The sequence below is a fragment of the Malurus melanocephalus genome, unplaced genomic scaffold, assembly GCF_030028575.1.
Source record: "Malurus melanocephalus ecotype Western Australia unplaced genomic scaffold, MMel_1.1 scaffold_233, whole genome shotgun sequence".
NCBI classification, from domain to species: domain Eukaryota; kingdom Metazoa; phylum Chordata; class Aves; order Passeriformes; family Maluridae; genus Malurus; species Malurus melanocephalus.
In genome coordinates, this window is record NW_026623465.1 from 444,409 (window position 1) to 467,278 (window position 22,870).

A 22,870-nucleotide genomic window follows, 5' to 3' on the forward strand; every position below is an offset into this window, starting at 1 on the left:
CTCTAATCTGCAAAGCCCTGGGGGGCTCCACACTGCGCTGGCTGCTATTATCCCCGAGACAAAGAGGGACAGGCAGGCAGATTACCTTGGCCTTTATTTTTTTCAGCTGGGAGCAAAGAAAAGCCTTAAATGAGCTTGCTGCTAGGGAGGGATTGAGGGGGCAGAGCCCCAAATGCCCTGTGCTCCTTCCCCTCCCCAGATGCCGCGGGACCCTATTGCTCATCCCTGGTACCGTCCTGTCATTCCCTGCTCGCTGCAAAGCCCCAAGGCGAGGCAAGGTTTTACCTCAAGACTGGGCTCCACTGGGGCTCCCCTCTGGGTCCCTGTGTAGCACCCGGGGCTGGCGTGGCCAGGAGAGAACTGAGGCTCACACCCACCTTGTGTCCATCATCGCTGTGCCTGGTGGTTACATTGCATGGCCCCGATCCCGCACTGCTCCTCTCCGTGCCAGGGGCTGCCTCCCATCCACACTGGCCCCATGCCGAGGGGCAGGTCCCCTCCATATGGTGGCCCTGGCCGGCTCCCAGCGCCGGGGCAGGTGCTCTTGTCTGGGCCACACAAAACCCTATTGTCGGCACCGGAGGGTTTTMCTCCCCGGGCAGGGACCCGCGCCAGCCCCCAGCCCCGCCGGGGAAATGGCTCAGCCTGCCCGGACACGGCCCCATCCTGCTCACGGTGCCCTGCAGAGGATGCTCCCCGTGCCGCCCATGTCCCCCCGCGGTCCCCTCCGCCGCCGACAGCCCTGCCGGGTGCGTTGTGTCACCGGCCGCTCCAGTGCTGATGGTTTTATGCCCAGCACTTAATTATTTCCCCGATTGCCACCGCCATGTGCTGGCGAGCGGCGCTGGCTGTGACCCCGCCGAGCCTGACGCCGCCGCTGCAGCCTGGGGAGCTAATGGCAGAGGCACACCACACGTGGAGTTTAATTATTGGCTTTCTTCCTTAACAGAGTACATTGGCTGACCTTAATGCAATTAATTAGGGCTTAATCAACTTCTGGTGGCTCAGCACAGCACACAGTGATTCCTGCCTTTCCAGGAGGGTTTATAAGAGGTTAAAGCAGTAGAGGGGAGGGTGGTGTGTCCTTTGTGGGGTTGTGCTGGTAAGCAGAGTTTAATTTGTTAGGCATTGRGGTAGAATTTGTGTCCTCCCAGGCTGGYCTTGTTCTGGAGATGCTGATGAGGRCAGGGGGGAGGTGAGCYGGGCTCAAMGGTTGTGTGTGAAGTGATGCTTCTGCACAGAGTTGCTTGTGTTGCTCGTTTTTGGTATCATACAGCTCCAGCTTGGCTTGTGGTGGGACTGTGGCTGGGTTGTGTATCCAGCTACTGCTGGTGGGTGGCTTTCAGGGGTGCGCCCAGAGTGCTGGAGGTGATGTGTGAGCAACCCTTTCACCTCCCTGAGCAGCTGTCAGCATTGCAGACAAGAAGTTGGTCACTGGTTGTTCCTGAGCAAGAGGGAACTATGCCTAGCAGCATTCAATAATTAATAGTACTCATTAATATTACAGAATGTCCCCAGCACCCATGGCATGGTCCCCTTGCTCTCCACCCTGTGGCTCCTCTTGGCTTGCCTGCTGGGTGYCCCAGAGGCTTTTGGAGCCCTTAAAAAGGGGCTGGGATGCAAATGTCCAGTGTGAGAACTTATTTGTACACCTTGTGTCTCCAGCTGGTGGCTTGAGCTGTTGGCATAGCTGGTGATGGGGTGCCCATCCCTGGGCTGCTGGCTTCACCTGGCAGTGAAGTGACTCAGCTGTGGCTTTGCAGAAAGCCCCTGGCAGGGTGGTGGCAGCTGGTGGTGTGAGCTGTGGTGATGGTGACTGAACCATGGYGTGTCCCACTGTGTGCCCTCAACCCGCACATGTTGTATCCTCCCTATCCTGTTGTCCCAAAGCAATCCCATCCCACAGTGTTGTTCCCATCCCACAGTGGCACGTCCCCCATTTTTCACCCTGTTTCTTTGGGTCCCCATGTCCCTGGCTGTCACCTGCCCTGGGGACTGTGCCACTGAGCCCCCTTGTGTGGAGTGCTCGGTACCGAGACTGGGATGTGGCAGGAGCTGTGCTGGGCACTGTTGCTGGCTTGTTTGCTTCAGTGCCAATTCATTAGTATCAAAAAGCTAATTAGGATTCCACAGCCCTTCCCACCCAGCCCTCTCCTTTGGAGGCTGCAGGATACTTGTCTGCAGGATTTTGCTGCAGCCCTGTGTTCAGAGGACTCAGTTCTGCTCTGTCCCATCCCAGTGGTTTGTGTCCCTCTCTCTGTTCCCAGTTAATCTGTGTGGCTAAAGCCCCCCGAAGCCTGGCAAACAGGACACGRTATTTGCCAATAATCCCTCTGCTCTCCTGGGCAGGCTTCTCATATTACAGGTTTATTAAAAAAAACAAAACCTAGGCAGCAATAACTGTGGTCCCAGGGAGAGCCCAAGCACAGATTGTTCCTGGTCAAACCCCACTTAGCAGGAGAGCCCGAGCAGAGGCAGCACGACCCAGCCTGATCTCACCGAGCATCTCTCGGCAGAGCTCAGCCCCTCTCGAAAGCAGAGGAGTGAGCCACAATCCTCTTTCTCCCCGGGGAACAAGAAGGATTCCCATGAGTCACACATTAAATCCAATTTTTCCCCTCAAAGGCTGTGAGATAAACCCTGCTGTTSCTCACCAGGGCTCCCCATTCTGGTGCCAGCACCCCCTGGCCTTGGCATCTTCCCTACTGCTGGGCTGGGCTGGAGCAGCTCCTGCCTCTTGCAGGGACAGGACAGAGCCAGCACCACCTGCCAGGACAAACACAGACTCTGYTGCTGACTCCTTGCTCTGCAAGGCTTTTGAGAAAACTTGCCCAGAATTAGCAATTCTCTTTGCTGTTTCTTCCAGGGCACAGCAGTGATGCTGCTCCATCCTTTCCCAAAGTCTTGCCTCCTTGAGGATGGGTTTGTCCCGTGGGAATTCAAACTGCTAAATATGTGTAGTTGGGGTTTTTCTTGTGGGTTTTTGGTTTTTTTTTCCCCTGAAAAAAAATACCAATTTTCCTGCAAGGAGTCTCACTGCTGCTCGAAGCATTTCATTGCATGGACTGGGGGTTTCCTTCTGGTTTTAAGTCAACATTTCCCCTCAAAATGTCACTCAGGGAAAGCTGCTTTTTTTTACAGCAAAAGTCTGTGATGACATTTTAAGTGGAGAAGAAAATTGCTGCTTCGTTTCAAAATGTCAACTTTGAGTGGGGTGGGCTTAGAGTATTTTTTTTTTCCATTCCAGCGTTTCCCAGGGGAAAAGCAAAATGGTTTTGTTACTTGAGTAACTGTGCCCCCCCCCATCATCCCCAAAATATATATATATATTTTTTTAACTTGTTTGAATTTTTGTAGCAAGGAAACTTTTGCCAAGAGAAGTTGTGCTCAGGTGGGATGATGCCTTAGGAAGGGACAGCCCTGTTGCATCCAAGCCTGAACCCTACTTGGCAAATTCCCTGCCACCAAACTTTTGTGGGGACCCGTGGCAGAGGTTCCATTGCTGCCGKCTGGTTTTGGTCGCTGTGGGAAGGATTAACAGCACATCCAGGTTTTGAAGCTCTCCTCTTCCTGCTTTCCCTCTGTCTCGTGCTCCTGGTTTTATTTCATACAGCTCTCCTGGAAAAAAGCTTGTTCTCGATTAGGCTGGCGACTGGAGTTATCTTCCTTTTATTTATTAGGGTAATTATACCTAATGATTCACATGCTCGGGGAGAGTAATTGCTCCCAAATCCAGCGCCGGCAGTGTTCTTACGCAGCCGGGGTGCAGTGATTCACAAACACATCTTTTCCTACAATTCATCAGCTGATGATCCCGTAATTGCTGACTTGGTTTGGAGGCACTTAAGGAGCGATGGAGGGGCCGGCGCTGCCATCGCGGTGTCCGGTTCCCTCCGGTGTTGTGATCACTTGTGCGTGTCTCCTCCCTGCCACCCTGAGACACCACTCTCCTCCTCTGTGAGTTTTGCTGCCGATTTTAGTTGGGTCGAGCCCCTCAAGTTATGGGATTTGTGCTTTCCAGAGTGACGGTGCCTAATCTTGAGGATTCCATGGCACRGCCCGGCTGAGGGAAAGCCAGGGCTGTGCCCCTCCATCCTCCCAAAATGTGGCAGTGGTGTGGTTTGACCCTCACCTCCTCACAGCTCTCAGAGCGTAGGAAATACTGGTGTGGAAAGCCAAACCCTTCAGGTTTTGCACTGAAAAAAAAGCTTCTGTGGATGGATTCCCCCTTCCCTGGGTGTCTAGCAGCCCCCTGCCTGCACTGCCCTATAGAGGGGACATGTGGGGACCCTCCCCTCAGGACTCCTGCCCATGCACCATCAGGGTGGGCAGGGACATCCCACGAGGGATGATGTGCTGAGTTCACCTTTCTGCACAGCTCCAGCCCCTGGAGAAACCTGGACACTGGGGGTGGAGGAAGGCTCCTGGGAGTGTTGATGTTCTGGGAGTGTTGATGTTCTGGGAGTATTTCAAAGAGTATTGATGTTCCCAGTGCTTCCCCGTGGCATCAAAAGGCATCCTGATGCTTGCAATTCCTCCTGCTGGCTTAAGGGGAGCCCAGGGTGATGGCTCTGGGGTGGCTCAGCCCCTCTGGAGCTGCCTTAGACAACAACATGGTGCTCAGCTGGAGGCTGCTGGTCACCTGTGCTGTCCTGGGCCAGCAAAAAGAGTTTTTTGGTGCTGTGTGGCAACCAGAGAGTGTATTGATACTTTGTTGGGAGATTTGTGGTGTTGTTTTGGTTTGGGGTTTTTGTTTTTTTATTTTTAGCTAGAAGAAGCTCTTCCCTACTCAGTCTGGGCTGCACTGCCTGAGGCTGCACCCACCACCCGTCCCCTCCTGCCATGGGCTCTACTCCATCTCCCATCCCACAGATGCCAGAATCGCTGCTGGGATGTGAGCAGAAAGGCAGGACGAGAGGAGGTGGCACAAACAGCCCTTTTTGATGGCCACTACTTGGCATCCTCCCCAGCACTGCTTGGGTGGGCTCCCGAGGGAGCCAGCCCTGGTTGCCCCTGCCCCAGAACATGGGGTTGTGCCAGCGCAGCTCGGTGAGCATTCACTGAAGGAACAGTTCCCTGGTTTCCTTCCCCCCACATCCAGCTCCTTAGTGGAGGATCCGTGCTTGTTCACACCAGTGCCTGGGCCCTGTCAGGAGCTCCTGCAGGCAGCCAGGAGCTGCTCCTAATGGGCTGCCAGGGGATTTGGGCTCTGACAGCTGGGTGCTGACAGCTCCCTGCAACTGCTCGCTCCAGCTGCCAGGTTCTTCTCTCCCTGGTCAGATGGWGAAGGATGCTCTGGCCTCCCCAGGGAGGAGGCTGGCTCCTTTTTCTCCTCTCACAGGTGTTTGTGATGGAGGGTTGTGGCACCCATTGCCTTGGAGGGGCTGGTAAAGCCTTGGGGGACAGTGGTGGCACAAGCAGGGGGTTCCCGAGCTGGAGGAGCCCTTGCAGGGCGATGCTCCAGGATGGGGATTGTGAGAGGGGAGGAGAGGAGGTCTGGGTGTAGCACAGAACAAGTCTTGTCACAGCTCCCAGCATGGAGTTGGGATGGGAGGCCCTTGTCAGCTGGGAGAGCTGGGAGGAAGCGCTGACACCTCCTGGGGCTCCCTCTCCAGCGGCTCTGGGGCTCCCCAAGCTTTCTCCTGRCTGACACATCGCCTCTCTGCTCTGTTTGATGCAGGGCTCCTCTGTCTCCCCACAGACCCTGTACAGGGGCTGGGGGGARTCTTGGGGGCTCCCTGGGGTCCGGCTCCATCCCAGCGGGGGCCGTGGCAGCCACTGCAGAGGGACTGTCRCATCACCCGCCAGCTTGGAGCGTCTCACAGCCTGCCGTCTTGTATGGCTTTTTATTCCTATGTGATTATACATCCCACTTCATATAGGGATTGAAGCCGTGCAGTACGCCGGGCTCCTGCGGCGGAGAGCAGCCCCTGCCCACGGGAGCCGGCCTCGGAGGAGCCACCAGAGCTGTCCCCTGGGATGTTGGAGGATTGCTGGCCTCAGCCTGGACTCCGTCCTGCATCCCAGGCTCCTCAGCCCTCTTGGGATGCAGGTGAGGGGTGCCCAGCTGCTTTGGGGCGAGGCCAGCACAAGCCCCCTTGCAAGGATGGGCCTGGTTCTGCACCCCATCTGCTGTGGAGAGCGCTGGTGACTGCACTGCTGGGCTCATCCCTGGGGAATCTGCTGCTTTGGTTTTGTCCACCACTGTCCTGGGAGCTCRGTGACAGCCACTGGCAGCATCTGGGTGCAGGCACTGCCAGCAGCACAGGGGAGGAAGAAGAGGAACAGATGCTGAGGAATGGCCACGACAGCAAGAGCTGCCCCGGGCACGATGCTCTTCAAGGTTTCTCAAGAGGTCTCAGCCGCTCTTTCAAGGTTTGTGTTGTATCTGTCACATTAGCGAAAATAGTGAAAATTGTGGCTTGTGGAGGAGATGAAAGGCAGCCCCTTGCMATGCCTCCATAAAGGAAGGGCCCCATTAACACCTAGTGAATTATTGGCCATTAATCAGGCTCCATGCAAAATAAAACCATCCACATTTATCATTATTGGATCCTTAATGAAGTGATAATGGGAATGCTGGGGAGCTGTGATATTAATGTCTTCTAAGAGGCAAGAGCAGAGCCAAGGGCGGCAGCCAAGATTTTTAATTTACTGCCAAAAGCTCGTGCTGTTAATAACGCCGTTACTTCTCCCAGCCCTTAGCACTGTTTGGCTACGAGCTGCCTGCTTAGGAGAGCAAATCAACCCTGAACAAATCCAGATTTTGTTCACCTGCTCCCCACCCAGCATCTGGGCATGTTTTTCCCACCTAGTGTCCCCTGCCCATGTGTAGGGATATGGCCAGGTAGCTGCTGGCCATCTTCACCCAACTGCCTCTTTCCTGAAGGCTGGCTGGTGTAGAAAGTTTTGCTTTTCTGATAAAAAGGGACTGGGAGTGTCAAACCTGAGTGGCTCTTGTTGTCTTCACTCACCCTGTGACTTTTCTCCTTAGGCACAAGCAYCCCAGAGCCAGGGTGGCCCGGAGCTGGTCCAGCACAGCCCACACGCCGGGGTTGTTTGGTGTGAGCACAGCCACATTCCTGTTTCTTCATTTGCACAGCTTTATTCCCATGGGGCCAATATCCTGTCCAGGATGGACAAGCTGCAAAATCCTGCTCAGCTGTGGTGACTCACTCGAGTTCCCAGTGGGAAAGTCATTGCTCCTCACAGCCCAGAGGCAAATTGTTACCAGGCAGGTAAGCGATGCTCTCATGTCTTAAGATTTGTGTTATCTCACAAATCCTGCTAAACCCAACCAGTGTGGACTAAATGTACATTGGCTCATGCATGGGGCCTTTTGCCCTTTTGTGAAGGGACTGCAGGTCAGAGGGAGCTGGCTTTGGGCTGGAGCAATAACAGACAATTCCCTGCTGAGCACTGTCCAGAGGAATAAGATGATGCTTTGTCTGTGAGGGCTGTGCACACTCCAGTGCTTCTTTTGTCCCTAGGCGGAAGCTGCACAAGATCCACCCAAACAACCTCTTGGAAATGCAGCTTCAAGTTATCCAGGTAGAAGTATTACAGAGGTATTTCTGTAGCCTGGGTGTCCTTGCTGAACCTCCCCCTGGCCTGTTAGCTCATCATTAGGAAAGAAAGGACAAGAACAAAATCCATACATAGCGGCCAAGCAAAGGTAGATGTGAAATGTGCTTCAAATAGCGCCATCCTTTCAACAAACCTTTTATTAGACTTCTCTCCTCCCCAACACACATTCTTTAATCGATATGAAAAGCCACCATTCAGGAAGCAAGGACACTGCTCAGGATGCCTGGGGTAGGCATTTCCCGGGGGAAGCCAGCCAGCATTAGTCCAAGCTCTCTGAGCGTGACTGGGAGGCAGCACAAGCAGCAGCTCCCAGGGTGGTGCTCAGCAGTGTGGCAGAGCACTGGGCAGGGGGTTATGGTGGGCCTGTGGCAGCGTGCCCAGGCTGGCACTCTGCTCAAGTGACCCCTCTGCCAGGCACCTCAGCCTGCAATCCGAGTCACTTGTGTTCTGCTGGAGCAGAATAGTCCAGGGAGCGTTTGCCACACTCTCCAGGTTGTGGAGCCAGCTTTAGGCAGTCATGCTGGCTGCAGCCCATACTCTGGCTGTATCGCTGCCCATGCTAGTGGCCCTGTGGAGCTGCCCTGCTGGGCATGGAGCAGGCGACCTGCCAGCGACCTCYGGAGAAAAACACACGGCACAAAGCAGCTTCTCCTGCACAACCACCCCCTGACATTACAGGGCCACAGCGAGCTCTGTAACGCTTGGCAGATTTTCCCCAGCAGATCTTGGAGCTGTTTGCTGCTGTGAGCAAGTTCAGGCATGTTACAGAAGACCWTCAGACTCTGAGGACAAATGAGATGCGTGGATGAGTTTAAACCACTGGGCAAGACTGGTGTTTTGAAAATTCCCAGGGTTGTGCCTGMCTCTGAGCCTGGGCTGTCGCCCAGACTGTCCAGCTGCCAGCCTGGCACTGACACTGGGCCCCATGATGGTCCTGCTGATATCCCTACTTGTTAAATATTGGCTTCAAAACCAAAATAGGCGGTTTTGCATCCTCCTCAAAACCCCACCCTCTGATCCACCTTGAAGTGGGGTGCAGAACGACTGTTCAGCGAGACACCACGACTCAGGGTGTTGGCACAACTGTGTATTTATGTCACGAGATGAGATCAGCTGCACGGAGTAGGTCGGTCTGTCTGGAAAGAGTCTGAGTCAAGCGTGTCCTATTACATTAGAGCAGGATTTTCAAAGGAGCTCAGCTCCCACTTAGGCTCTGTAACAAACAGACAGATATTCAAAAGGAGTCGGACGTGCTGGGTCATACTGGCTGCTGAGCTGAAGTCCTTTGAATATCCAGCCAAACCGTCAGTGTGCCTGTTGCTACAGGCAGAGCCCTCCCGAAATCCAGCCCCACTGTAGGCTCCACGTCCTGGGAAACCAAGCTCATCTCTGCTCTCCCACATATCACACTGCAGTAGGTGACAAAAACGTGATAACCACCGTGTCCTCATGCATGTGGGGGGAGCAGCTCCCTGTCAGACCACAGCTCTGGCAGCTTTGCCCTTTGATCAGCTCAGCAGCATGGGTCAGGAGAGCTGAGCATGAAGGTTTCCTTGCCTTTTGTTCTGTGGAATTAGCAGAGTTAATCAGAATGACAGCGACTTCTGCCTCAGCGCAGAGGAAAGGTCAGTGGCTCAGGCTGGATGCACGACTGTTTTCTAGACAGTTGGAAAACAACACCATGAAAGCTCATAGCATACATGCTGCTGGCACGRAGGCTCTCCCAACAGGGACCAGCAGGGAAGATGTTCCTGTGGAGTGAAGGAGGCTGGAGGAGGGCTCTGCTTGGCTGGCTTGTCACRGCACTTCATTCGTCCTTTTCCTTAYGCTGCACAGTGAAGGTATGCCATGYTCTTTGTCACTGTGCACTGCTTGTGTCACCAAGATAGTATCATCAACTTCTCTCTGCCAATGTTCTTCTTARCCACACTCCTGGGTGTGCATCCTTCTGAGCTTGGGGTCCCTGTCACCTCAGTACCCTGGTGTGGGAAGAGCTGCAGGGCACTGTGCTGGCACATGGAGCGGTTGCTGGGTGTCCCCTTCCCACCACATTCCCCCACCACCTCCATGCTCAGGTGGGCAGACCTTGCTGTTACTGCATTTGCATCCTTCAGTCGCTGTAATGTGCTCCAGTGAACCCCCAGAACCCCACTGCTGAGCTGCTCTGGAGCTGCGGGCACTGGAAGTGCAGCAAGGGCAGCCCTGCCATAGCCTCAACTTCCCCATCTCTCAGCTATAGTTGAAACAGTCACAAGAGTCTCAAATCCACTTTCCTTGTCTGTAATGTGACCTCTTACCTTCCTCTGATCCCCGCAATTACAAGTGGCTGTTTTTGCTGTGGACATCCACTCATGTGTCTAATTAGTGGATTCTTTCTGTCAAAGACACTAGCAGCCTCGACAGTGAGCCCTAATTTAAGTAGTTTGCATTTGTCTGCAGCGTTGGTGCTTTCATTTACTCCTGCTYCTAATTAAGTGCATCTGGATATCTGCAGAGGGAGTTTTCATGATCTCTCCATGGCTCTAATTAAAATGGCCTGGATGTCCATGACATTGGTGCCTGTCAAGCCTGTCACCAGGAGGTGACGCCCACCTTGGAACTGGCTGAAGAAGGTGTAGGAGTCGTTGTTGCTGAGAAAAGCCTCCACATCCAGGCCCTCCTGAAGTGCCTCAGCCACCAGCGCTGGGCTGCAGAGGGCYCCTGCTGCCTCGGTGGGCCCATCCTGCCCGTCAGTTCCCCCGCTCAAGAAGAGGATCTCACACCTCCCTTGGGGGCTGCTGGCCCCTGTGGCCTGAGCCCTGTGCAGCCCCAGCCCCACACGCAGGGCCAGCTCCTGGTTCCTCCCTCCCTTGCCGCTGCCTTGCAGCTGGACTGTGGTTTCTCCACCAGCCAGAATGCAGACCGGTCTGTCGGGCCCTAATCCTCGCAGGGCCTGGAGAAACTCCTCAAGGTCCAAGCCTGGGATCTGTAGCTGTGCTGACAGCTGCAGGAGATTCCCCCTCAGCTCGTCACTCAGGGGCCCTTCTCCGAGGCCGGCAAAGCCCAGGCAGAGCAGCTGGATCAGGTGGCAGTACAGCATGGCAACATGGCCAACTTCCCCATGGACTGCTGCACTCAGGACCAGAGCTGCATAGCCCAGACCCTCGGCCTGGCGTTTGGCCTCCTCCAAAGCCAGCGTGTTTGACCCGAGGATGAGGTTGGAAACATGGGAGTAGTTTTCTGGAGCAGAGGGCTTGGTGGGAGAGCTGGAAAGGACGGTTTCCACGGACTTGGGCAGGCTGTGCAGCAGGTTGTATTTGGTGAGTATCTGAAGGCAGTCTTGGACACTGTGGGAGCTGGCAGCAGTGGGCCCACTCGCTATGATGTCCAGGGGGTCACCTATCACATCAGAAAGGATGAGACTCACCACCTATGGAAAGAAATGCCCACAGATTATTGCAGGAGGCAAAGACAGGTGATCACACAAGAGCCCTGGCATAAGCACTGCTCTGAGAGCCACCTCCACATCAAAGCAGACAGAAATGGGGCAGGTCTTGGCCCATTTTTGTTTTATGGTCCTGTGAATGTTACCCTGCCCTTCTCAAACCCACAGATTTACRATCACCTTTGATGCTGGACCATCATGTTGGAAGATGTAACCTGTGACACTGCACTTGCCAGGCCCAGCCTAGTATGGGGTCAGCAATGGCACACACTGAGAACAGCCCCAGGGGAGCCAGGGGTCAGAGCCAGCCTTGAAAGCACTGTGCTGAAGCACCAACACTTGGAAGTGCCTACTGGGTGAGGGCCGGGGTCTGCAAAGAGTGGTGTGATAGGATGGCTGATGTTTCCCAAGTCTGAATTCCCACTGTCACCCTGAGAGTTTTGGTCYTCAGTGAAATCTCAGCCAGAGTGTGCAAAGTGTTCACTCACGRTGGAGAAAAACCCTGCAAGTTGATTAAACCTCTACTTTGAGAGTGGATGGGTGATCTCAGGGCATGCAGGGGCTTTCCCTGTATTACCCGTGCGGGATGTGCCAGCTGGGCCAGCCCTCCACCCTTCAGCACGGACAAAGTCTTCCGGACAATGTTCAGCTCCTGGATGGCAGCTCCTCGGGAAGCCAGCATCTTTGTGAGTTTCTCCTTCTCTTCGAGGAGGATGGGAGGGATGGGAGCAGGCAGTAGGGCTGATCCACCCCCTAGGATGCAGAAGAGATGGCAAGGACATCAGGACAGCAAGAGAACGAGGACAAAGAAGAGCAAGGCTTGAGCCTTTTCCCTCACCAGTATCTGGAGAGAAGGCAGAGCAGATTGGGGACTCAAGCTAACATCTCTGGGGCATTCAGTCATCGTCACCAATGGGTTTTAATCACTTCACCCAGGCGGTGTGAGTCTGGCTGGATGGGGGTGCCACATGCCTRCAGTGCTGTGGGGATGACAGAAAARGGACAGCARCTCCCATCACCTCTACACTGAGCTACAAGGAGGGCCTCACGCTGATATTCAAGGGCTGCCTGGATGGGTGAGCAGGAGCACAGCCTCCACAGCTCAAACAGCAGCCAGTGCTGTGCACATGGGGACACTGCCTGCTTTGGTGGCTCCATTTATTCAGGATAGTGTGTAAACACACTGGCTGTGGATGGAGCAAGATTGGAAACTGCTGAACTGCACTCATCTAGGTCTGGGAGGAGAGAAAAGGGGTGACAGTGATGCAAAGGACAAAGCACACCCAGAGTCTAGGGTGATAGCCTCACTGATGGAATTCCATCTCATTCAAGCAGGCATTGGAAGTATGGAAAAGAAGGCAAGGTTCTAATGGAGAAGTGGATTGGATGGGAAATACAAAGGAAAAAAAGAGCAAGGTCTGTGCAGAGAGGGAGCATGCACAGAAGTACAGCTGAAAGCTACTGTCAAAATGCAAAGCCTGCTCAGAGGTTTGAGACAAATCAGCATCAATAAAACATGATGAGCAAGAAAAACAAATGCAAATGCCTGTGTTTCAGTCAATAGCCAGGGATCTAGCTGAGAGGCAGGAGCAGTTGGGGACCGGCTGCTGTGTGGGAGTGCACATGCATAGGGAGTCACAGCCACGGGGAGATCCTGTACAGGCTCCCTGAAGGGCTGAGGAGTCTCTTGGAGATCCCTGTAGCCAGAAGACAGGAGGAAGCCCAGGGGAATCCCCAGAAAGCACAGCTAGCTTCCAGTCACTTGGGTGTTTGCCTGATGGCACTGCTCTCTCTGCACCAGCTCAGGCTCCAGCATCCTCACAGGAATAAACACTGAGCAGAGGAGACCCAGGCATTTCTGCAGAGCTACTCCAAGCCCCTGCATGCCTTTGCCTGTGACACCCACTACCCTGCTGAGCTCAGGATGAGGTGATGTCACTGCATCCCTCCTGACACATCCCTGGATCTGGGGACAGCCTGGGGGCCGGCAGCCAGGCCCTGGGGTTGTGCAGAGCTGCTCCTGCAAAGCATACAGCTCACTGTGTTGGTACCTGGAGGCTTCATTTCCACTGGCTGGGAAGGAGCCAAGCCCTCGGAAAGGTCAGTGCCAAATCTCAGCTTTCCAACTCACACCCCTGCACAAATYAAGAGCGTGCAAGTCCACCAAGTGCTTGCTTTTCCAAGTTTGCATCCCCAAATGTAAGGAGGGGGCAGGAAGAAAGTGTCTCCTTGCCAAGAAGTGGGAGCAGCTGCCAAGCTGTGGCCAAAGGTGCCACCTCACAGCCACGGCACAACCACAGCACCCAGCCTGTGCAGCTCAGCCTCTTCCCAGGGCTGGAAGGCAGAGTGTCCACTGCAGAGGAGGAAGCTCTGTGCTTTCTCTTGCTGCATCCCTGGAGAAAGGATGACAGAAGGGAGAGGAAAAAACCACAGAGATGCAAGCATCCATGCTGAAGGGGCTGGCACAGCATTCCTTTGCTGTATGGGCATGGGTGGGCAGGCAGCTGGGGGCCCTCAGAGGATCCCATTCCCTGCGATCCCCACACTACCTGAGATGAGTACAAGGAGCAGGTCATCTGCAGTCAGACCCTCAGCCAGCTTCTGGATGGCAACTGCTCCCTTCAGAGCCTCTGCATCTGGRAGGTTGTTCTTGGCACCTTCGATGACCTGGATTTTGCTGTGTGGCTTCAGCAKCATCTCCCTGGTGAGGTAAGAGAGGCAGTCACACTGCGGATCTGTGCACCCACAGGCAGCCAGGCTGTCACCTGCAGGTGCCTGGTGTACCAGTGGCACAGAGCGAGTGACCAGAAGAGGGAGATGGCCTTTGCTGAGTATCTCTTTCCCGCAGCTGGGGGGAAAACAAGAAGTGGGCTGTGTCACTGGGACGTGATGGTGGTTGAAGATAAGAGCAGTGGGGTGGATGGGGCGGGCAGCTGGACAGGACTTAAGATGTTCACAGCAACATCYCAGAGGACAAATCTGGCAGCCTACAGCCCTCCTTCCTGCTCCCCACAATTGTCCAGAAACAGTCCTTACTGCATTCCYGCTCGCCGCAGGCTCTCCTGGATCCCTAGCGGCACATTGATGATCCCCCGAGTGAGGTGATCTCCCAGGATCTCTTCTGCTGCTGCGGCCATCCCCAGCACAGCTTTTCCAAAGCCCACCAGGTACAGGTCCCTCTTCACTGGAAAGGCCTGGCCCTTCACCAGCAGCTGAGGGCAATCATCTCCCTGGAGYTTCAGAGCCCTCTTCAGCATGGGAGCTGGGCGGACGGTGCCCACGGCGCTGCGGAACAGGGACAGCGCGTGCTCRCGGAGGGACATGGTGCACAGGCTGGCAGGGCTGAGCCACTCTGTGTTCTGGGGTGGGCTTGGGCACACTCTGCCAGCACTGGCAAGGCCTCAAGGGCTGGGACAGCCAGCAGCCTCCAACCTGCAAGGGAAAGTGAACATTTTTGCTAGTAGAAGAGACAGAGCTGTCATAGAAAGAACAGAGGTCAGAACATGAATTGAGGAACTCTAGTTCCTGTATCCCCTAGATTAAGGTGCCATATGAGCAGCACTTTCTAACTTTTCCCCAGGCAGGAAGAAGGGAAGGACAGTGTCACATTCAAACTACCTGTCAGCTTGTAATTCCCCTGCAATCTCATCACCTCCTGCAGGGAAGGTGAGCTCTGCCAGCCAGCTTCTCCATCATTGTAGCKTTGCCACTGGCAATCCATCATTTCTATTTGCTTAGCGTTTGACACCTTTCCAAACCATGGAAGCTGCTCTCTGTCCTGGAGAGAGCAAGGCRTCTGGGTGGAACAGCTTTTCACTACATTAACTCCCTTCCTCATGCTAGCCAAATGCTGATCTCATCCTCTGGCTGTGCATTGCCCCATGTGTCCCTGCAGCATCAGGCATGGACTAAGGAGAAACAACAGCCTTGCTGGCTGCCTCATCCCTTGCTGCTGGTGGCCACAGAGAGACCAGTAATGAGGTTTCCTCACCAAACAGCAAATTAACACAAGGCTTCATTTGCGTTTCTCTTTAAGTCCTCATTATCCATTAAAATCACATTTAGAGCCCAAATAAGACTTCATATCCAGGCAAAGTTACCAGCCGTGTCTGTGAAAGCCCATTTGAGCTGTTCTCCACTGAGCATTAGCATTATATGCAACAGATCTGTTCATGGACCGAAAGATCTCAGCTGCTCAAGGGCAGATACTTGTCTTGACAGAGGAAAGGAGGCCCCTGCCAGCACACACACATCTATTCCCTCCCAGCATTTCTCCTTCCTTCTGTTAACTGGCAGCAAGTTCACTGCTGGTTTCTGAGGATCAAAGATCCTTGTGATCTGCATCTCTCCAGCTCACGGCGTTTAAGGCAGGGTGCCAGAAGGCTGAAGCAGCTGGGGCAACACACTTGATTCACAGACCCATTGAAATTACCTGAGAGAGTTAATCCTCTCTCTTGTAAGTGGATGTATTTTGTGCAAGGGCTTCTTTTAGGAGTCTCAGGAGTCCAGAGGTCTCTTTGTTCTGACACTCCCAGCATTGCAAGGTGTTAATCATTAAGCTGGACAAGTTTTTCAGTAGCTCCTCTAGGTCTAAATATGGCTTATTTTGCTGCAGGGACCCAAATGATTCACACAAAAAACCTCTACACAAGCACCTTCTCAGGCATTGAAACATGGGCACATTGAAATATTTGTAAAAGGGACTTGGAGGTAAGGCTCTATGGAGAATCAAAGGTTAGTCAGAGAAAGAATCCTAAGAATCACTGAAATGGGAAAGGACCCTTAAGAACAAGACTAACAGTAAACAATTTAATGCTTAGGAGAACAGATTTTAAAAGCAAAAGATTAACTGCCTGTCTGTACTCCCTTTAGGTACTGGTCAGAAGAACTGGCTTTTCAAGCACGAGGAGAGAGGAGAATAAAAGACAGGGTGCCCTGACCACTTTGTTACTGGACTCTGAGGCTGCCAGCAGTTTATACCACTGACCCCACCTCAGTGAGGGCCAGGGTAACTGTGCTGGCTGCAGTGAAGTCAGCTGTGTACCTCTCAGGAACAGAGATAAGGATCTGTGCTCCCTGCAGGTCTCTGATTCACCCAGCAGCACAGAGCAATCAGAAGAAGGTGCTACAAAGCAGAGGTGCATCATACCCCAGGTCACCTCGTCTGAGCTGTGATACAGGGTTTGCAGGAATGGCTGGAGAAGAAAGCTTAAATGGAACTAGGGGAGTTTAAGAAAATAAAGCCCTAAAGTTTTTAACAGGCTTTGTCTCTGCCTTGATGTTTCTGTGCACGGCTGACCCTGAAGCCCCGGGGAATTGAGCACAACCAGACCTGCAACYGTGGCTCCTGTCACACGTGCCCTCCTGGCAGCCCCGTTCAGCAGCTCCAGACACGACACAGCAGACGTGAGTTCTTTAAAAGCAATCCTCTCCTAGTGGAGCTGGAAAAACTAAATGCCAGCTTAATTCATCTGGCACTTGTGTACATACTGCTAATGCTTACTCTGGAAAGCATTTCGGTACAATAGCAGGCATGTAATCTGTTTTCTGCACTCTGAACTCAGATTATATTTTAACCATTGAGGCCTGATCCAGAGTCAGCAAGCACCTTTCCATTGCTTCTCAGGATTTCAGGGCCCACTGCCTGATCTCAGAATACAGGTGCAAAGGCAGAATAAATACAGTGTAAAACCCCCTTGCAGTCAGAGGTTATCCAACTTTGTACCAGTGCAACAGAGAGCTGAATTTGGCACAGATCCATTTGCTTTGGATGTCTCAGTGAGTGACTCTCCTCCTTGTCAGCTCTGATTAGACACACAGACTCACTGGAGGCTCCCCTTGGAATGGGGGTGCTGCTAATGATACCACGAATCCATTTTTATGTAATTTATTTATACAGTCTCAGGCACTGGGTACTAAATGTCATCAGGGAACAGCTATAAATCACTGCTATGAAATCCACTGTAGATATTAACAAAAAATAAAACTCCTACTCATTTTACTAAGGCTTTAAAAACAAGATCAAGAGAACTGAATATCACCCCAAAACACAGGGAGTTGTGGAAAGAAAAATAACCCAAATGGCAGCTCTCAGGCTYCCTCCCCAGATGGTGGGTTTAGAAGCAGTGTAATTGCCTGTTAGCTGCACGAGGGGAAATTACACCCTCACATCCCCACGTTTTCCTCTTCCCACTGCTGGCTGGGAGGAACCTGGGCTGGGAGAAGGGGCTGCTGATGTGACTCATATTGCTTCRTGCACTAATCTTAGTTTCCCAGTTTTTCAGGGAAATCACTTAGGGATGAATGAGCCCTCTTCTACATGGATATAAGGTGACATGCTATAGGCACGAATGGGGTTCAGGTTTCACACCTTCCCTTTGTCCCTGGTTAGGATAATTTGGAGCTGGGATATAGATAGTCTTTTGAAAAGTTTTTTGTAAGTTCGCACTAAGCTTAGCATGAAAATGATGCTAAGAATTGCCTGTTTCAAAGAGAGCTGGAGGATTGTAAGGGGTTTAGATTAATCCCCTTTAAATGAAAACTTCCTCAGCTTTCATTGATGAATAATCTACACACTTATAATAATCTACACTCACCATTATAAGCCCTTTCTTCAGAAGGCTCCTCCTAAGCCTGTAGAAATTTCCACTGTTAGCTCTCATACCAAAAAGCAGCAAAACCCCAGCTTCTCATTTTCGCCTTCTCTGGGAAAGAGGGAGGGAAAGGAGCTGGACTGTGATAAAATACAGGCAAAACGCTCGTTTGCATTACCTTTCATTAACTTTTTAATTAAAGCAATTCTGCAGGCAAGGAGCCAAAGTCAGAGGGAGACAGAAACAATCCAGCAGTAGGGGCAGAAATGTGGTAAAGCTGCCAAGTAAATTGGATGGTGGCAAGGGACCAAAAGCATGGACATAGCAGGGCAGAGACTGAGCCATAAACTTGGAGTCACACTGGGGAGGAAAACAGTGAGCAAATGAGCTGGCCATGCCCATGCAGTGAGAAAAATGAGCCAGCACCTCACTCCATGGCAGGTACTTAAAAGTCAGAAAAATAYTCCTTTCTAGGGGCCAGTCTGCCATCACTGGGCAGAGCTGAGCTATTCCAGGTGCTGTGGTTGGAGGTTTGTTYAAGGATTTGCATCTTGGGCATGTGGTTTTTTTGAAGTCGGGGCAATTGAACTTGTTGCAGGCCAACCCAACCACACACACATCCTGAGCGTTTCAGGTGCTGTGAGATCAGAGGGTGCTGTGCCAGAATGTCTAATTTAACTGAGAACTTCAGGGACCTAGGTTACTTTAATGCAGTCAGGATGCCTCTGGACTTCCTCCAGGATTGGTGGCTGCCCCACCTTGTACAGGGTCAGCTTCAAAATCCCTGAGGGGCTTGGAAAATATGTGAGATGGCGCTGGATCAAACCCCAATTGTTTGAGGATAATTTTRAGCTCAAACTCTAAAAGACAGATCACAGTAGTAAACTCCCAGACACAGCAAGTTTTAGCAGTGTCTCTTGCTCCTCGTTTTTCTKGCTGCACGACTTTTTTCTGGCCTCTCGGCATGTAAATTACTGACAGACTCACCAAGGCTCCCCGCTTCCATTTCTCCTGCATCACCAGGGGAATTTACCTACAAAGTACAACAGAGCAGAGATTTTACTGCCTTAAATTCCCCCGTTCCCACTTACTGACACATCTTCTCTATCATTTGATATATCAACTTTAATTCGCCTGGTGAGCCTGCTCAAACCCAAGCCTGCTGCTCCACATGGTCCCAAAAGCATTACAAGAAAATTTTCAAGGAGATGCACTGAACCCAGGAGGGAAACAAAGCAGTGAAGGCTTGTTCCAAGTGACTATTCTGGGAGGATTAGATGGGGGATTTTTCAAGACTAATCTCTTTAAATGAAAATTTCAGAATTTGATTAATTTTTTAATCTGCACATGGATTTGCATAAAATTACCGCACTGCCTCATTCACATTTGGTAAAAGAGAAAATATCTGCAGCAAGGATGGGCAGCTGTGAAAGGTCTGGTACATGAGTGGGTGTGAAGGGACAGGGTGAAAGGCCCTTTGCCCCCACCCATTGCAGTACTCCTGCATCTGTAAGTGGGAAAGAGGATGAGAGTGGACAGCAGCAGCATGATGAGACCAGAGGGTTTGCCAGGCAGAAAAGGGACAAAGTAGAGTGGAGTATGGACACCTTTGTTTTAAGAATATGCTGAGCTCTGGGAAACCCAGGAGTCCTAGTTTCCAATACATGGCTTTCTATATGTTGCTTGGAAAAGAAATATGCTGCTCTCATGACGGATTTACTCACCAGGAAAGTGTCAACAGGGTCTCTTTCCCTTTGATGGGGAATGTGGCTTAAGGCCAAACACAGGGAAGATAAGTGTTCTATTCAGCATTTTATATATATAGATCAGTATCATTAGCAAAAAAAAAATTAACTGGATTTGACATATGCATCTTACTAGTTTTTCTAGGTCACACTCCCTTCACTCCCTATATACCTTTTGGAAATGATTTTCCTGTACACTGGGGATTGCAAGGAAGAAAAATTTTTCACTAAAAATTCTTCTGTAGCTCAACACAGAACACTACTACCCTGAAGCCAAGCCCATGCCAAGTCTACTTYCTTTCATGCTGTAATTTCTCAAACTCCCCATTCTGAGTCAACTTGCCATCAAAGATGAGAGTCATTTAAAATACAGGGAAGGATCACAGTATCTGGAGAAGATGAAAAGCTGCAAGCCTTGAGGACTGGAATAGTAGAAAGGGGTTGAAATTCATTGCTGCGAAGTACAAGGTCATGGTCTTTGGGATTAATAGCAGAAAATTATGAGCTCCTCAGTTGGAAATAACATAAGAGGAAAAAGAGCCAGGAATCTTAATCAGTCACAGGATGACAATTACAGCTGCCCTCTGGGCTGAGACAAGAGGCTGTGGGGGATGTGGAAGGCAGCAGATGTGAACTGCCTGGACTTTGCTGAGGTTTTTGACATCATTCCGTGAGCACGCTGGAGGGTGGGCTGGGCAATCAYGGCCAGCCCTGCTGGAAACCAGCCTGACCACTGGGCTCAGAGGGCAGGAATCAGTGCTCAGGGTCCAGCTGACATCTGGTAATCAACAGGGACTCTGCTGGGGTTCGTGTCACCCCAAGGCTTCATTAGTGACCCAGAGGGTTGCACAGAGCGCTTAATTTGGGGGAATTGCTGATGGAGGCACCTTCCAGAGGAAGGTGATAAACTCAAGGTCAGGACCCACAGCAAACTCAGGACCCTCAGTAGGGAGAAGTGTGAATTTTTGCTGCTGAGCAAGCACAAGTCCCTGTACTCTGCAGATTCCAGTGGTATCTAATACAGAAATGCATAGGTAGAATAACTGCATTTGATCGATATTACTCAAGCAGCAATTAAACATTTTTTCCATTAACTAATTTTGCAAGGGCATTATCCATAATTCCTACTTAATATGACATTTTTCTAGGAGATCCAATTATCCTGCCAGCTGAATTCCAGCTTGGTATAAACTGACAAACTAAGTTCCAACGATTAGGAAGAAAGGCAGAAGAATAAAAAGGAAGTGACAAAATATCAAATCAACAACCCACGGTGTTATACAACTCTAAAACTTAGCTAAGTATTGTAGGTGTTTTGAAGTAAATTGTCTTATGATGTTATTGGTGACTCACCTCCAGGGCCCGCAGGAGATAATCCAGGCTTTGATCCTGTAATTTAGAGTGTGCAGGAGGCACGACATTCCGAGCTTTTCTAAAACCTCTCATCACACGAAAATCACTTGTGGGTTTTGAACTGGCCTAACAAAGGGACAGCTGACCCYGAGACCCTCAGGAGTAATGAGGGTGTTTTTTGAGTCTCCCCGGACTCTGGTGTGAAAACCTTGTCGTTGTTTAAAAGTAAAAAAGGTAAATTGTTCTGAGGAGCCAATGCCACTGCAGTGTGAAAGGATGAGCTCTCTAAACATGTAACAGGGACCTTCAGCAAGCAAATAGCAAGGGCAAGGAACTTGAGAAAAGAAATATTTAACTAAATCAGACATGCACACAAAATAATTCAGCCTATTTGAAGAACGTGCAGAGCTTTAGGAGTCCCTGGACTTGCTGAGGTTTGACCACAGGAGGGCAACAGGAGCCAAATACAAAATCAAACTAYTCTGGACACTATGAAAGGAAAATGCAATTAACATTCAGGAAGGCATCTACGGTTTATTTTTTTCTTTTGATTCTGACTTTCTGGGGGACCGAAGTGACAAGAAGATCTGCGGGTGTTCTAAATTTAAAATAGCAGAAATCTTTGTGGGGTGAGATTCTCACAGCTGCYGTTACACTCCAAGAACAGCTTTTTAAGGTAAGAAATACACAAAAATAGGCACACTGAGCCTGTCATCAGGATTAATGATAGAAAAAAGCAGTTTCAAGGTGTGTGTATTGGAGCAACAGCCTCAAAGGCCACTGTGTGTTTCTCAAAGGCTTAAGTGTGTGCTGCCCACCTTTACCTGAGAGCTTATGTGATGTAGGACCATGGACTGCAGGACTGCCTGCAGGACTTTAAAGGAATAAAAAAATACTGGGAAATAAAAAAGTGCAATAGCTGGACTGAAAGTAGGAGGGGAAAGGTGAGAAAGTGATCATGGAGAATTTCAAAGGAGGGGGAGCTGACTGATGCTCCCTGGCCACACTAGGCTGTCCAGAGGCTGTTCCTGCCGGATTCTGCTGAGAGGCCAGCACAGCCTGTGTGCCCCATAAATGATTCACAGAATCAACTATATTGGAAAAGAATCTGAGATATCAAGTCCAGCCTATGACCCAAAACCAGTGTCAACCAGACCACGGCACTGAGTGCCACATGCAGCCTTTCCTTCAACACCTCCAGAGACAGTGACTCCACCATCTCCCTGAGCAGCCCATTCCAATGTCTCAGTATCCCTTCCGTGACGAAATTCTTCCTGATGTCCAGCCTAAACCTCCCCTGGCACAGCTTGAAGCTGTGTCCTCCCATCCTGCCAGTGGTTGCCCAGGAGGCAAATCCACACAAGGCTGCAATCTCCTTTTGGGRAGCTGTAGAGAGCAATAAAGTCTCCCCAGTAGCTCCTTTTCTCCAGGRTAAATACCCCCAGCTCTCTCTGCTGCTCCTCACAGGATTTGTCCTCCAGGCCCTTCACCAGCTCTGGTGCACTTGTTTGGATCTGCTCCTGTATTTCAGTACCCTTCCTGAACTGAGGGGCCCAGAACTGGACACAACACCCGAGGTGTGATCAGTAAAGGGGCACAATCACTGCTCTGCTCCTGCTGGCCATACTGCTACCAATACAGCCCCTGTGCCACTGGCCCTCATGGCCACCTGGGCACACACTGACCCATGCTCAGCCGGCTGCCGACCAGAGCATTTCTCTCTAGTTTCCACTGGAAACTCAGCCAGACGCCTTTAACCAGCACAATCCGGTAACATTTCTCGCAGGGTGAGGCTGTCCCGCGGTTCCCGCGCCCCCTCAGCAACGCCAGGACGCCCCGCCTGCCCCGCACCGGAAGTGACGTACCCCTACCGGCGCGAGGCCATTGCCCGCTCTACTGGATGACGTCATGCTCCCAACGCGGCCTCCCCCACCCCGCAATATGCACGGACAGGCGGGTGGGTAATGAATCCCGGCCCCGTCACAGCTGACCGACCCTGCCCCGCGCCGCCCCTTCTCACCTGGGGCCCCAGGAGCGGCGGGGATGGTGACACACGCGGRTAACCGCGGCGGACAGGGAGCGGGCAGCCCTTTCTGCCACTCCTGCCACACTCAATATGGCCGCCGGGCGTAGGCCACCCCGCCCTCCCCCGTCCCAGCAGCCCGTGC

The 22,870-nt window shown here is 51.9% G+C and overlaps 1 protein-coding gene across 1 annotated transcript; it reads right to left on the minus strand.

The window, feature by feature from the left end:
* Positions 1 to 7,922: 7,922 nt before the first annotated feature.
* GLYCTK (glycerate kinase) lies at positions 7,923 to 22,839 on the minus strand. Its single transcript, XM_057374805.1, has 5 exons — positions 22,723 to 22,839; positions 14,048 to 14,443; positions 13,561 to 13,712; positions 11,589 to 11,764; positions 7,923 to 10,996 (listed from the first exon to the last, which is right to left on the minus strand). The coding sequence occupies exons 2-5, from the start codon at positions 14,332 to 14,334 to the stop codon at positions 10,091 to 10,093; spliced, it is 1,521 nt and encodes a 506-aa protein (XP_057230788.1). The 5' UTR covers positions 14,335 to 14,443; positions 22,723 to 22,839; the 3' UTR covers positions 7,923 to 10,090.
* Between the last annotated feature and the right edge of the window lie 31 nt (positions 22,840 to 22,870).